Here is a 16,219-nt window from a genome sequence, read left to right as displayed (position 1 = left end):
TGGAAACGCGAAGGGGCAGAATGAGCAAGACAGTGCTGAGGAACCACAAACACGCAGACTGTAAGACGACAGAAGTCGCTGGAGGCGGCCCTGGACCAAGGGCCAAAGGTTCAGACCAAAGAGAAGAGGCTGCAGCAACGTAACCAGAGCGGGTCAGGGGCTCCCCCAAGAGCATCACAGCGGCTCCGACAAGGCTCCCAGGCTCTCAGGGGAGAGCTGGGCTCCGAACCTTGCTGAGCAGCTGGGCTGGGGCAGGGAGTTCACTCAAAGCTGCTGCTGAGCATCCCCCGCTAGCAAAACGGGTCGCAACAGAAGCCAACAAAATGTCTATCTTGGGTGGTACAGGGCTAAGTACAGAGCTACTTTACTTGAGGAGGAAAGCAAAGCCAAATGCACACATCTCCCATGGCAAACGTGTGCGCGCTGCCATGCTGCCCACGCCAGGCCAGTTCCGTCCAGTGACTGCTCTCCGTAAGGAAAACAAAGCAGCTGCAACCAGCCTAGAGCGAGCCCTGTGTGAGAAGGCGACCCCTCCAAGGCAGGCACTGAGCTCTGGGGGCCTTTTCTGGTGTCTGCCTCGGTGGAGAGGCCTTACTGGGCAGAGAAGACCCAAGCTGGGGGGCACAGAAGTCTGAAGCCCCAGCCACCCGTCGACTCGGCAGAGCCCGTCTGGAGGCAGAAAAGGCAGCCCAGACAGGGACGCGTGGGGCCTCTCCCTTGCCCTGTGACCACGGAATCCTGTCGCAGGAAAACCCACACATAGGCCTGGGAACCCTGACTACCAACGGTGGTCTGGCCGTTGGGTGTGGAAGTGTCCCAGAGGGAGAGTTCCCACGCTCAGCCAGGGCACATCTGTCTCCAGCGGCTCCAGCTCCCCGTGGGCACACCAGCACACGCCCATCCCAAGCTGCAGCCAGACCCTCCACGCCACTCCCATGCAAGTTCAGACCAAGCTCCAGCCTCAGCCTGCCCACAGCTCCATGTGGTGGCTCCTACCTGTTCCTGCACATGGTACAGGGTGTGGGAGACAGGCAAGTGGGACAGAACGTGTGGCCACAGACGCCCACCCACCAGCGCCTCTGCAGCCCGGTCATTGTGATGAGCACCTAGGCACGCCTACGTTCACAACCCGCCCCCCGTCTCACCTCAGCCAGATGAAGGGCACGGCTCTGCTCACTCATCTCCTCGTACCCCACCCAACCAGGGTGTCAGCAGAGACAGCAGGTGCACTGACACCGAGCTTCCGTTCACACGTCACAGCGTCGACGGCCTCCCACGAGGGCGTCAGGGGCACAGGGACAGCTCTAGGGTGAAGAGCAGTGCCGCCCCACGGACAAGCCAGCATGAGTCGCTCTTGCTCTTACTGCAGACACAGTCACGGTCACAGACAACACAGGGCAGAGCCTGCACCTGCTGCTTCTGTCTGATTCCACGTCCCCACTCAGCAGCGCCCCCAGGCTACGGGGCGGGGTGTGCACCCTGGAGCCCAGAGGTGACCGCACATCACGGACACAGTGACTGGGGGTTACAGTGCCTTTTCAGAGTCACGCGGACAACCGGCCAGAGCAGAAGTACAAGCACACCCCAGGGGTGTTTCTGGTCAGGACGAGGCAGATACGGTTCAGCATCAGGTCTGATCTCACTGAAGCCGTGACAGACATCTATGGCTCCCAGACCAGAGAATGTGGGGCCACAGCAACACGCCTCAGCAACATGCACAAACCTCATGAAAGCTTCCCTCTGGTTCCTTAAGAAGACCCTCCCTGGGTCACTGTGGCTGCAGAGGACATCGACAAGGACAGGGACACACACAGAGGCCAGGAACGGTGAGCCAGCGAGGGCGAGGGCAGCCCAGGCATTACCTTTTTCCCCGTCTGTTTCTCCACCATGTCGTTGCTGAGGGAAAAGTCTTCGTGCTGTGGTGTTCTAGAACACCCACCCTTGGGCATCGTTCTTCTCCCCTCACCTGATCTTCATTTATACGGCCATCGCTTCGTCATCGACCGTCTGTTTCAAAAGAGAGGACACACAGGGTCAATCAGGACCAATGCACACAAAGCCCAGGCAATCTCAAATTCATGCCCCAGGATGGACTGGATGTCACCTACCGCTCTGACGGGGGCTGTGCTCCCCGCTGGGACGGGTGCCCAGGAAGGGACCTCAGGACTCACGGCCCAGCGGCCCACTCCAGGATGGAGAGCTTGGCCCTGCTCTTCCAGGTCCCCTTTAACTGCTCCACGGGCAAGGTCACATCCCAGGGGCAGAACATCACAACCACCACCCTCTAAGCCATGGCCTCGACCCCACTCACCACCCGCACCCCCTGGAAGTCAGCTCCCTTCCCACACTGCCCCCAGATAGAAGGTGAGGATGAGAGCCACACAGACCCAATTTCCCAACTTCTCCCAAATAAAATGAGCTGAAACCAGCCCCATAGGATGCCTCTCAAGGAGTCCTCACAGTCCCCCCAGATGTCCAGGCAGCTCTGGTGCCCCGATTTGTACCCACTGAGCCAGACCCTGAACAGGGGCCTGAGGCCCAGCCCCTGTATTTCCCAGGAAATGCCAGGACGTGTGCTGACTTAATTCTGTATTTTACCATGTTTTGACACGTTTTAAAAAAAAAACAAACAAAAAACCTGCTGTCTGGGGAGAGACTGCCCCTCCCAGAGCTAGCCCTTTCTTAGAGATAGTAAACCTTTCCTACATAAAACCACCAACCATCTCTTTATCTAACACACACAAGCCAGCCACCAGGCAACCAGAGACCACCCTAACAACCCACAGCATTATTCCAACCAGCCAGTCCTGAGCTGTCCACCCTGCCCACCTGCTCTTCCAGCCGAAACCCCAGCAAAGACCTTATCCTTACTCCTATCTTCTGCCTCCTGGCCACCCTGGTGCCCTCCCTGGTGGCCCTGGGTGGGCTCCCTCTGGGACCTGAGAGGGGAATCAACCTCCTTTCAGTCTCTGCCCGCGGCCATACTGACCTGACCAGACCATGGCAACATGGACCTTCTTAGAACACGGCCTTGTCTACCCCTTCCCGGCCTCCTGTTTGCTCCACGCAGTCTTCCCAAAAGCCACTATCTTCCTTTTTATACTTTTTGTATATATTTTTTTAAGATTTTATTTATTTATTTGATAGAGAGCACGAGCGATGTGAAGGGCAGAGGGAGAAGCAGGCCCCCTTCCGATAAGAGAGCCTGATGCGGGACTTGATCCCAGGACCCCGGGACCATGACCTGAGAGCCAAAGGCAGATGCTTAATCAACTGAGCCACCCAGGTGCCCCTTTTAAACTTTCATCCTCTGAGTTAGAAACATTTTATTTATTTATTTATTTTTATTTTTTAAAGATTTTATGTATTTGACAGAGAGAGACATAGCGAGAGAGGGAACACAAGCAGGGGGAGTGGGAGAGGGAGAAGCAGGCTCCCCGCGGAACAGGGAGCCCGATGCGGGGCTCGATCCCAGGACCCTGGGACCATGACCTGAGCCGAAGGCAGACGCTTAACGACTGAGCCACCCAGGCGCCCCGTAGAAAACATTTTATACAAACAAACCATGTGTACTATTTCATCTCCTCTTCCCTCAGTGAACAACTCTGTGCTTTGCCATTTTGGATAAGTAGTTTTTGTAACTAAGTCACCTGGAATTAAGCGGCCTCCACTATGTATAAAGTGTGGCTTCTGAAATACAATGTTCAAATGCAATCGGTAAGTGGAGTTCCACTCCCTGGTTTTGTCAGCCCCCTGTGCGCCCTTTACCATGTCTTCCGGAGATCCTCTTATTTTTCCACATTAACTGATAAAATTTCACGAAGTATTCTCTTCATACTTAACTGACCTAAGAAGACATCTAAATTTATTTTGGGAAGAGGGACAAGGCTGACCAACTTTACTCACTTCCCGATACTTCCTCCCCCCGCACACAAAGCAGGTGGACAGGGTGTTTCCATCCACACGCTCCAGTGGTGGAGGCCAAAAACGGCATTTTCCATCTCTGCCTGAAACTAGAATTCGACCTTCCTCTCCAATTTTCCAGTACCACACTAGAACATCTCAGCCTGGAAAAGTAGCCTCTCAGAGCCTGACTCAGAGACAGCTGCTGGAACTCATCAACAACGTTTCAGTAGAAGTTTAAAAAAACAGTACCTGACTGCCTGCTCTCATGGTGGGAAATCGAGCACAGTCATCACGGGATGTCCAACCCTCCTGCTCGTGAATGTGAAATACCAGAGTCCGTGATCGCATAGGAAAGACCCGGACCAGCACGTGGCCTCAGTGCAGGCCCCACGATGTCTGAACCCCAATCTCCCAGCCTACTCCACAGTGTCTACACCAAGAGACGGGCACAGATAGCCACTTCATTCTTTGAACAAGTGACTTCACTACGTGTCCCTGAAATGTCTCTGGTAGGTGGTCTCTCTATTCAAAGTAGAGTTCTGAGACCCCTGAACTGAAAGGCCTGCCTCCTCCTTCCACCTGCCCTCTGTGGGAGAGACAAGAGCTATAGAACAGCATGAAGAGAACACAGTACCGTTCCACGACAACTGCCCCAGCCTCCACAGCCCAGTTATCTTTCGAAACAGCCACAGCAGGCACAGGGCAGGAGGAAGGAGTGAAGTGAGTTCTCAGCCTCTCATCCAGCATCTTCCATCTTCATGGCGCCCTGGGACGAGTTCTGAGGCGGACGCCCAGCATTACTGGGAAAGAGCTCTGCCCAGGACTGGACAGAGAGGATAATCTGGAAGTACAAGGTGAGCCACGGAGTGCCACGTGAAGGGCCTTCCACAACGGCCCTGCAAGATGCACCCAGCGGCGTAGAGAGTATTCTGCAAACCCTTCAGTGCTACGCCAATGTTGCCCGTTACGGCTCTCACTGTCAGCATTACGATTAAACCACCGAGGCCTTGGGTGCAAGTCTTCGGGCAAGTTCCTCGGACCCAGGCAGCTGTCCCCTGATACCATCAGATACCTGCCAGTACGTTCTGTTAACGTTCAAAGTGAAACTGCTAGCTATTTCACCAGCAAAAACGGCTTTATTTTGGAAGAGCAGAGAATGGCAGCCCAGGACAGACAAGCCAGCCCCAAACCATAGGCAATTCCAGGGAACAAAGCAAAGGAGGCTCTTTTGTAACAGAAAGGGATGGAGTGGGGTGGGGTAGGGCTGCTGATGACTAAAAGTTTATTGGGGTGAACATGGGAGCTGGGCTGTTGCTGGGGGAGGAAGAACCCTTCCTTCCTCCCGTTGGGTTAGTAAAAGTCTTCTCCCGTTGGATCTGTAAGCGACAGCTAGTGCTGGGCGTGAGATCCCCCTGCTCGCCTCGCCTCCCTCCTCCACTGTAAATGAGATTTCCCTTTATTAATTTCCACGTTTCATTTTGTGAACAACCAGCTAATTCCCTGCGATCTGTCGCAGGGTGAGGGCAGCCCCAAACCTCATCACCATGGCCCAAGGGACATTCTGTGCCAGCCACTGGCCAGGCGTGCCATGTCCTGTGCCCACCAGTGGGCCTCTCTCACTCCTAAAGGTCACTGTCCTCAGGGCCCCTGTGCGCCCTTTACCATGTCTTCCGGAGGACTGGGAACACTGTTAGCTATCAGGGTAGGAGTGTCATCCCTAATGTTCCGTTCTCTTTTCCACAAGACGTTTTTCTTGAGCCCACATTCCCGATGACAACTGAGACCACCGAGGCCACCTCATTCCCCTTGGTTACAAACACGTCAGTATTCCAAACCGGTCAGTAACACGAGGACGAGCACCATGGCCATGGTTCCCTCAGGGCCTGGGACATGCAGCACTCTAGACTCATTCCTTTAGGGGCAGTCAATGAAACGGCTTCACAAAGGCTTTCAGCTCCAAGGCTCAGACTGGCCGGTGGTGCACTCCAGTTGATTTTCTTGGGAGAGCAGGGCACACTGGGTCAATTGTCCTGTGCCTAGCAGGACCCGTCTGGCAAGCTGCAGGGCCAAGGGGACTTGAGTCCTCCCTCTTATTTTCTCAGTGATAAACTAGCTGAGAACAAGTCTCAACTGCACCTTCATCTTCCATCTACCTGGTCTTCCCAACCCCCCCTCCCCCCCACCGGCTGTCCAATCTCTAGGGCTCCACGCCATCCCACCCCTCCGCATCCAGTCATCCTCTCCCTCGGCTTAGAGAAATGGCCACGCCAGCAAAGCAAAAGACGCAGACGCGGAGAAAGCAACTCTCATCACCTCCCACGACTTGTCCTAAGCCAGGCAGAGCCACACGTCAGGAACCAGGCTCGCCACTTCTTCCATGGGTCCTCTGGGAGGGTAGAGGGTGCCAGGGTGCCACAGGCCTCCCTGCTCACTGCTGGGCATTCACTGTTCAACCCAAGAAGAGGCTGGGACCCCCCAACAGAGTCATCACGGTGGAGACAATCTTCGTGGCTGGGGTCCTCCCTTCTAACAGGTTACAGGCTACCTCAACCCAGGCTCTGGGGCTTCCTGACCAAACAACCCAAAGCCTCAGGCCTCAGAGGCAAGCTGGCTGTCCCCGCTCAGACACACTGACACACTGGGATCTGAATCCCTCACTCCCGGTGTCAGAAGATGCCCACTCTAAAACACAGGGACTAAAAGTCCACGTCAGAAACAAGTAGACTTGTTTCTGGGACACACACAGACTTGACACTCGGCACCAAAGCAGCAGGACATGGGGAGAGGTCTGCAGGGCAGCGTGAATTTGGATGAAGGAGCATGGCTGGTCTGAGGGCCGCTTTGGCTGCTAACCAGTCCCTACTGGGATGGGCTGCTGGATGTGGGCCCTTTCCTGCACCTCCACACTGAAGGGCAGCCGCTCCAGCTTCACAAACCACTCAGGAGGCACGGAGACCACTCAGGAAAGCACTCAAGAGCGTCTGCAGTTGGGTGAGTCCTCTGAAGAGAGACCCCAGCCTGTTCCCTGAAAGCAAGGTACGACGCCGACACTGCGGGCTCGGGGAATCTGTCAGTGACCTGGCGGCCACAGGTCAGAGCCCAGCCTCTTGGCCTGGAAGGGAACCACAAGCTGTCTGCAGCCAGCTCCCTGCCCAGGGTCACACACGGGCTGGCGAAGTCACTCTCCCCTGCACCTGTCTCCGTCACAAGTGGCCCACAGCCCACGGAAGCTCCACGTGCTGACTGGCGGGGTCTCTCTCCTGTGCATTTGCCCCAGGACCCCGCACTGTGGGCTTGGACAGAGAGTCCAGTCAGAGGGGCTGGCAGGACAGCCATGCCAAGAGCTCTCCAAACAAGGGCAACGATGAGATGTGTTCTTCCCAAAGGTGCCTCGAGCAGCGTTCACGTTAACAGCTGCCACCAGAGCGAGTCCCACCCCCACCTCCACAAGCACACACAGGGCTTTATCTAAGCTGACCCCCAAATGCCATACTTACACCGTCTTCTCTTCTGAAAACACAGACTCACACTGCAAGTCTCTCCAGGGCTAGGAGACATGACACACATGGCAGAGGCTCCCTGCAAGACTGAACCTGGATGCAGGAGAGGAGCAGACACTTCTGCAGTACGTACAGTTTGGCAGAAATGCAAGGACTCAGCCTTACCCTGCCGTTTCCAGCGGCAAGCTAACAGCAATAACCTAAGGGAAACGGGAAGGCATTTGCAGTGGCTTCGTGGGCATCAGAGCTGGACTCCGAGTGCACAAAGCCACAGCCCGTGCAAGTCCACACAAGCCCTGAGGGCCCCATGTGTACAGGACCCGGAGGGCTCGGTCCAGCCAGGCCAGCGCAGGACAGCTCTTGTGGGGAAGGTGCAGTGCCCCGGACACAGGGTCACCACCCCCGGGCACTCCACACAGGCGACACACGCCAACAGTCAAGAAAGGCCCACCAGCCCCGGGGCGCCTTGTCCAACTTAGCGGCAAACTCAGGGAGGAGAGAGGAAGCCTGAGAAGATGATCCACATGAACAAGCTCACACACCGGGGGGGAGTTCTGAGAACTCCGAGGACATCAAGAACCCCGCCTGAACTGACTCGGGAACAAAGACTGCAAAACGGAGAGAAACAATGACTTAGAAGCAATCCTGATTTTAGTAGAGTAGAAAAATTCAAGGAGAGAGAATATTCAGAACTCTAGAAATGAGAGGAAAGGCCAGGAACTGGAGAACCAATTCAAAAAGCTCACTGTGCTACGAAGGCAAAAGCACCACCAAGAAGTGAGAGAAGAAAACAGCCTAGGACACAACTCTTCCGACAGGAGGAATCTGACCGTGGGTAAACCACCAGCACCGATGGTGACTTCACTTCGCCAAACGTCCAGGTGTGCCCGCCGAGGACAAGAGTGAGGGACAGTGCCACGGTCCTCGGGAAAGGAGTGGGCATGACTCGGTGAGAAGTGCCCTCCATTCTCAGCGTGCCAGACCACACTGGAGCCACGGTCCAGAGAGTCAAACACCGAATTTGGCCACACTGTCAGCCAGGGAAGGAGCACAATGAAGACAGCTTCAAGCCCACAGAAAAGCCAAGCTAACCACCCCTCTACCCTTGCCGAGAGGAGGACGAGAGCTCACACAGGCCACAAGCTACAGCCCAAGGCCAAAACCAGCCCTCTCCCCGCTTAGGTAAAAACTGAGAGCTAAGAATGAGTTTCCAAGTTTATTTTATTGTTTTTTAAAAATTTTATTTTTAAGTAATCTCTACACCCAATGTGGGGCCTGAACTCACAACCCCCAAATCAAGAGTTGCACGCTCTACTGACTGAGCCAGCCAGGCGCGCCGGGTTTCGTATTTTATACCTTTGGGGGACAAAGAACTTCAAGACTAGTATTTGTGACATATGAAAATCGCATGGAATTAGCATCTCCAGGTCCATGGAGTTTTACTAGACGGCCCAAGTGCCGTCCTGGCCCACGGTTCCGACGCGTTTGCCACTGGCCCGCCACCATGGTGCAGTGGTTGTGTCTGCAGGCCCTGAGGGTGCCCGAACCCCTTTTGGGGCCTTGTGAGGCCAACACGGTTTTCATGACAACCTGCCTTTCTTACAGGACTGGGGGTGGGATGCTGCCATGCCCCACGAGAAGGTAAGACCCTCACACAACCCCAGTAACACAACCCAGGAGCACCTGCAACTGTCCTTGAGAAAGAAGCAACAATTTTAAATCTTATTAAATTGCAAACCTTGAGGCCCTGTCCTTCTGTACTCTGACAAGACTCAAGGGGGCATGGTCGGCAGTGCTAACCCCCAGGAGAGCCTCTGGGCATGGCCAGCTGACTCGGCTACATTTTCACAGGACACAGGTTTCACCTGAAGGACTCTTGGACAAACCGTTGTTATTATTATTAAGAACTGGCTATCTGGCAGTTATCTTCTCAAAAATCAACAAACTAGAGCTATCACTTCAAGGAAAATTAAAAGTAGCTGTGGTCAGTAATAAAATTTGAGCTTCCAAGTGCAACCTGAGCTTAGGAAAACTTCGTATCCATGTCCATTAGCTCAACAGCATCCCAGCACTTGAAGACATTCTAATGAGACTGGTGGTAACTTTAAAAGGTATGTATGTATGTATGATGTATGTATTTCCAAGTAGGCTCCAGGGACGCCTGGGTGGCTCAGTCGGTTGGGCATCTGCCTTCAGCTCGGGTCATGATCCCAGGGTCCTGAGATCGAAAAAAATTTAAAAAATAAAGTAGGCTCCAACGTGGGGCTTAAACTCACAACCCTGAGATCAAGACCTGAGCTGAGATCAAGAGTCTGATGCTTAACCGAATGAGGCTCCCATGCGCCTCAAAAAGGTTTTTTTTTTCCTTTTTTTAAGATTTTATTTATTTATTTATTTGACAGAGAGAGAGACAGCGAGAGAGGGAACACAAGCAGGGGGAGTGGGCGAGGGAGAAGCAGGGGGAGTGGGAGAGGGAGAAGCAGGCTCCCCGCCGAGCAGGGAGCCCAATGCGGGGCTCGATCCCAGGACCCTGGGACCATGACCTGAGCTGAAGGCAGACGCTTAACAACTGAGCCACCCAGGCGCCCCGCAAAATGGTTATTTTTAAAATAAACATGTTAACTTCAGAAGATCTGCCTAACTCAATGAATGAATCAACATTTTCCAAATGACCAATATAGGAATCCCACAAGGGACAGAATGCAGCCACTGATCCGCCAATGCCGACCAGCAGGGTCTCCAGATCCTCTGAGAAGGTACCCAAATGTGTCTCTTTCTGCACCACATGTCTGTGAGAGGCTGGATTATTTTTACACTTAAAAAAAAAAAAAAAAAAAGCAGAATGCCATAGATGGAGTACAGACACAAGGAGCGATATCTAGCTAGCTGTTATTTAAGGCAGACATTAAAGACATTGGCAGATATAGAAAACAACGCCACTCGTTTCACTAAATTTGTTTTCTTTTGTAAAATACTTTTCAGTATTTAATGAAATATTTAATATTTAATGAACTATTTATATAAGTATTTAATAACATGTATATGTACTACTTTACTATTTTTTTAAAGCTTTATTTTTTTGTAAGTAATCCCTACACCCAACAATGGGGCTTGAACTCACAACCCCAAGACCAAGAGCCACATCCTGCTCCGACTGAGCCAGCCAGGTGCCCCGTACTACTTTATTATTTTAAGTGAATTAAATATTTAAATATTTTCTCAGTTATACTTTTAAAGACAATATGTTAATATAATAATTTGAGAGCTGTAGCCCACATAACAAAAATTGTGTGGGGTGCTTACTAATCCTCCAGTGTTGTAAGAGAGTTGGCCCAACAAGGCTGAGAACCTCCACAGAAGCACAAGGGCAGAGTTAACCCTGCAGAGAAAAGACCTGCTATCAGGAAATAAACCCGAACCAGGAGGGACTGACATGAAGCCAGGAAACAACTACTGAGCAGAAGGCCAAACTAGCCTAAAAAAAAGTGGAAAAGATCTCTATAAAAAAAGAAAGAACTCATGCAAATAAACTTAAAATTGAAAGGAAAGAACCTCAGATTACATAAATACATATTAATAAACAAAATTAAATAAAGTCAAAGTCAAATAGCTCAAGAAACAGTGTCAAAGCAGCATCGTGTGCTGACCAACGGAGCAGGACCGGAAACAAGCTCAAGTGTTCCCTCTCTAGCTGTCTCTATCTCTGTCAAAAAAATAAAATCTTTAATAAATAAATAAAAATAACAAGTTTTGTCTATTTTTTTTTTAAGATTTTATTTGTGAGAGAGAGTGAGAGAACGCGAGCACAAGCAGGGGGAGCGGCAGGCATAAGGAGAGGGAGAAGCAGACTCCCTCGCTGAGCAGGGAGCCCGACGTGGGACTCAATCCCAGGACCCTGGGATCATGACGTGAGCTGAAGGCAGATGCTTAACCACTGAGCCACCCAGGCATCCCAAGTTCTATTAAAAGTCACCTTCCCTCAAAGGAAAAGAGGATATTTTCTTCACATATAACTGACAAAAAGCTTTTATCCAGAATATATAAAGAGCTCCTACAAATCACTAAGAAAAAGACAAAATATCCAAAACTAAAATGGGTCATGAGACTTAAGGTACGTCACAAAAGAGGACATTTAGAAGTAAGGCCAGTAAGTAGATGAAAAACTTATCAACTGCTTTAGCAATCTAGGAAATGTAAACAAAAATCAAAATAAGGTATCAAGTATCAGTGAAGATGTAGAGCAAGGGGAAGACATCCATTCTGATGGAAGCATGAACCATACCACCGCAGCAAGGCTGGGCACACATCCCAAAGAAATGCCAAGCACGAACAGGCCAGGACCTGCACAAGACTGTGCACCACAGCTGTGTGTGTACGAGGCCCCACTGGTTACACATGTGTGCTTTTTGTGGTAAGTGAATCATACAAGGGCACGCGGGTGGCTCTGTCGGTGAAGCGTCTGCCTTTGGCTCAGGTCATGATCCCAGGGTCCCGGGATCAAGTCCCGCATAAGGTTCCCTGCTCAGCGGGGAGCCTGCTTCTCCTTCTGCCCCCATTCATGCTCACACTCACTCACTCTCTCTCTGGTAACTAAATTTTAAAAAAAAGCTTTTAAAAAATAAGTGAACTGTATATTTTTACTTTGTGGACAGTGGGTGTCATGTTACATTTCACAATAAATAAAGTTTAAGAAGCTGGATATGTTTAAAACATGGTATGAACAATACCCCGGCAGGACTTTAGAAACAGAAGGTTGGTCACCTGACCTCGTTCCAGACCAACCTCCCTTCCCGTGGCCCCGGTCTCCAGGAAGGGACAGTGTAGTTACACGGACAGTATAGGACAGCATCTCAAAGCTCCCTTAACCGATGCACAAAGCATAGCACAAGACACTAATTACAGAACAGAATGGAAAATGAAACCTTGAGACATTCAAGGTAAACACACAGCTCTAAGGTAGGAGGTGAAGAGGGACTGAAAAAAACAGAGTAGGAAAAACACCATCTTCTACAGAAGGAGCTAAGATACAGACTAAATGTGATGAGAGAAGAGAGCAATGTGGGCTCAAGAACCAAGTGACAAAGAATAACAGCAGATCGGAGGAGGGATGAGTCCGAAATATCCTCTAAGGCTGATATGCATGGACATAAACTGATGGAGGTGACCAATGGGAGAACAAACAAACAGAAATATCAGAAAGAGGACCAGGCACGTACTCGTGCATTTCTGCTGGGAATGCACAAGAGGGTGGCCCTGGAGGACAGGACGGGGGCTCACCCTGCAGAGTCAAGCATGCATTGCTCTGCAAGCCAGCCGCCCCATGGCTGGCGCTGTCCTGAGATGCAGGGGGGCAAGGACAGGAAAGGGCAGCACCACCCAGAGACATAAGGCCCACATGACAGGCGGCTGCTTAGAGCATGTGACGTATCTACACCACGGAGCAGGACAAAGGGGGGACCTATTACGCCGGGGTGACCTCCACAATATGATCAGGTGGGTGTGTAGGTGTGCTTGTGGGAATGAGTACAGAATATGCAAGGCCAGTTCAACCTTGAAAATCTCCCGTATTAACAGGCTAAAGGAGAAAATCACAAATCATAACAAATAATCAGAAAAAGTATTTAACAAAATTCAGTACTCCTGATAAAAACTCAGCATAGGGCGCCTGGGTGGCTCAGTTGGTTAAGCGACTGCCTTCGGCTCAGGTCATGATCCCGGAGTCACAGGATCGAGTCCCGCATCGGGCTCCCTGCTCGGCAGGGAGTCTGCTTCTCCCTCTGACCCTCCTCCCTCTGATGCTCTCTGTCTCTCATTCTCTCTCTCTCAAATAAATAAATAAAATCTTAAAAAAAAAAAAAAAACAAAAAACTCAGCACAACTGGAGCAAACACAGGGGAATATCCTCAATGTGGTAACAAGCATCCACAAGCGCTCACAGCTAACATCATTCCTAACTGCGAATGCTTTCTCCCCAGGATCAGAACAAGGCAAAGGTATCCTGTCCTACCACCACTTTTGGACATCCTACTGGAACTACCAGCCTGCGCCCCGTAAGGGAAGAAAAAGAAATAAAGAGCATACAAATTGGAAAGGAAGAAATAAAACACTCTGTTTGGTGATAACATGACTGTCTATCTACAAAACTGCAAGGAAATCTCCAAAAACTCCTAGAAGTAATGAGTTCAGCACGGATGCAGAATACCAGACCAAAACACAGAAGTCCACTACATAGCTGACCCTTGAACAACACGGCTTTGAACTACACACGTCCATTTACACGCAGATTTTTTGGATAAATACAGCACAGTCCTGTAAACGTATTTTCTCTTCCTTATGAGTTTCTTAATAACATTTTCTTTTCTCCAGCTTACTTTATGGTAAGAATATAAAATATGTGAGGGACACCTGGGTGGCTCAGTCGGTGAAGCATCTGCCTTCATTCAGCTCAGGTCATGATCCCGGGGTCCTGGGATCTGTCCCTGCGTGGGGCTCCCTGGGGCTCCCTGCTCAGCGGAGAGCCTGCTTCTCCCTCTGACCCTTCCCCTGCTTGTGCTCGCTCTCCCTCTCCCTCCCTCTCAAATAAAATCTTAACAACATATATATGTACACACATATATACACACACGTATATATATGTATTACACACATATACAAATACATGTATAAAATATGTGTAACATTCAAATTATGTGTTAATCAAATGTTTATGCTATTGATAGGCCCTCTGGTCAACAGTGGGCTAATTAGTAGAGTTCTGAAGGACTCAGTTATACACGATTTTCCTATGTGTGGGGGTTGGTACCCCTCCCTCACCCCCACACTGTTCAAGGGCCAAGTGTATTTCTACAGACTGGCAATGAGTGTGTGGAAACACAACACCATCTACCATAGCCCTAAATAAAAATGAAATGCTTAGGTATAAATCTAAAAAGGAAAAACTATAAAAACCTGTAAAAATTTTTAGGGGAAGATAAGTAACAGGAGAAAATCTTTAAGACCTAGGGTGAGTCAAAAAGTTTTTATTTTTATTTCTTTAAAGTTTTATTTTGAAGTAATCTCTACTAGACCCAATATGGGGCTTGAACCTACAACCTCAAGATCAGGAGTCACCAGCGCCACTGAGCCAGCCAGGCGCCGCCAGGGCATAAAGTTTTTGGGCAGGACCCCAGAAGCGTCCGCCACATAAGGAAAACGATAAAGCGCATCTCCACAAGATTAAAGCCTTCGCTCTGTGAAAGACCCAGTTCCCAGGTGAAAAGATAAGCTGCAGATCTGCCGAATCACCAGTCAGACAAAGGGCTCATTTATTAATAAACCACAATCAAAACAGTAGCAAACATCGAACAATCCAACGAGGAAACGGACACAGGACAGAAGACACATTTCACCAAAGAACAGGAGCGCTACACCGTGGCTCTGGAGTTGCGTTAGGTGCAGCCGAAGACCACCTCACCTAGCAGGCCGTTTCCAGAACACACGTTGTTTAGAAAGTGAAGTAACGCACGCCACCTCACGAAGGAAGTTGTTCTAGAAACACGTTTCTGGGTGTGTGCAGGGCAGAGACACACAGGCTGTTTCTCTCACGAAAGGAAGCGGTCAGGACATTTCAGAAATACTGGCCGAGCTGGTTAAGAATCCTGGGTTTGTGGTCAGATACGTCTAAGTTTCTCCATCTATAAAATAAGGAAATAAAACCTTCTCCTATTCAAAGATTAGGACAACATCTTATGCCCGGCCCAGTGCTCATTCGACGCTCCCTAACGACCCGCCTCGCAGGCTGGAGGTGCCCGGAAGTGTATTACTAGTGCTGGAACCCCTGACGCTGGTGAAGCCTGGCTCCCAGGTGCGCGCCTCCACCCTTCTCTGATCTGACACTCTCCCCTTGTCGCTGCCTCACTGCCCCGAAGGGTAAAGTCCCACCTCTTCCCAGCAGACTGGTCAAGAGCCACAGCTGATTCAAGGTGATGACGAGACATGCCACCCAGGCCAGGTGCTGGCCAGGTGCTCAGCAGGCTGTGGGGTCCTCGGAGACGTGGCCAGGGTGGGCACAGGCTCTGCCCACACCCCACTGCAGTGGACACACCCCAAGTGACATGTGTGCACAGGCCTCCAAAGCCCCATCACGTCCACACTGACTTGTGCAAACCCTGCAAACAGCCCAGGTGTCCCCCAACAGAGAACAGACGGACCATGTGGCGCAAAGATGGGGATGAGGCCCCCGGAGGCTGCAAGTCTGAAATTACGGGGTAGGAGACAACTGCCTTCACCTGGGTGGCCGCACAGGCACACATAACATGGGGCCATCCTCGTGCACACAGGAAGTGGGCGCCATTTCCCACACCGCTGTTGGCATGTGAGGCCTCTGCCCCGCCCCCAGCTTCAGGTGAGACTGGCTCCCCACCGAGGCCCTGCGCCCAGCACGCAGCGTCCTGGCCCTCAGCGCCCCACCCGCCACGTCACCCCGACTGAGAACAGCAGGTGATGCCGCCGTGGGGTACCGCCCCGCCTGGAGTCCCTGGCACATGGGCTTGGGGGTGAGACGGCCCTCCACACGGGCCCGAGTCCCCTCTTCTCACATGTCTGTTTTCTCATTTCAGCCAAGGGCGTTCCGGAGTCTCCCCCAGGCCTACGCTCCAGAGGTCAGAGGTGGGACACTGCGTATGCAGTGTTGTGACAAAGCCATGGGACAGGCTTCAGTCTGCCCGAGGACACTCTCAGGTAGATCTTTTATGAGAATTCCTACATTAAGAAGGGACAGCTGACATCACAGGAAACTCAACAACACACACACCCTTAAAGACTGGATCACCGGG

The 16,219-nt window shown here is 51.3% G+C and overlaps 2 protein-coding genes across 8 annotated transcripts in view; both read right to left on the bottom strand.

Moving 5' to 3' along the window:
* Positions 1-2,000, bottom strand: part of ANKRD11 (ankyrin repeat domain containing 11) — a 32,163-nt gene extending 30,163 nt beyond the window's left edge. For 5 of the 7 annotated variants that reach the window (XM_045890558.3, XM_045890559.3, XM_045890554.3 and 2 more), the window contains exon 1: positions 1,863-2,000. Coding sequence is in view for 4 of the 7 variants with exons in the window: in XM_045890554.3 (XP_045746510.1) it covers positions 1,863-1,949 (87 nt within the window). In the remaining 3 variants the exon portion in view is untranslated. Of the gene's footprint in view, positions 1-1,145; positions 1,783-1,862 lie in introns of those variants that run through there. The other 2 variants (XM_064580176.1, XM_045890557.3) reach the window with 1 other exon arrangement.
* The window catches only part of LOC123855160 (transcription and mRNA export factor ENY2-like), a 63,284-nt gene continuing 48,926 nt past the window's right edge, over positions 1,862-16,219 (bottom strand). The window contains exon 2 of the mRNA XM_064580177.1: positions 1,862-2,007. The gene's annotated coding sequence lies outside the window, so the exon portion shown is untranslated. The remainder of the gene's footprint in view (positions 2,008-16,219) is intronic.

The sequence above is a fragment of the Mirounga angustirostris genome, unplaced genomic scaffold (assembly GCF_029215605.1).
Source record: "Mirounga angustirostris isolate CCGP_5_RB_7025 unplaced genomic scaffold, mMirAng1.0.hap1 SCAF_16, whole genome shotgun sequence".
Lineage (NCBI taxonomy): Eukaryota > Metazoa > Chordata > Mammalia > Carnivora > Phocidae > Mirounga > Mirounga angustirostris.
Note: the sequence above shows the minus strand (reverse complement) of the source record. Positions and strands in the feature narration are given on the sequence as shown.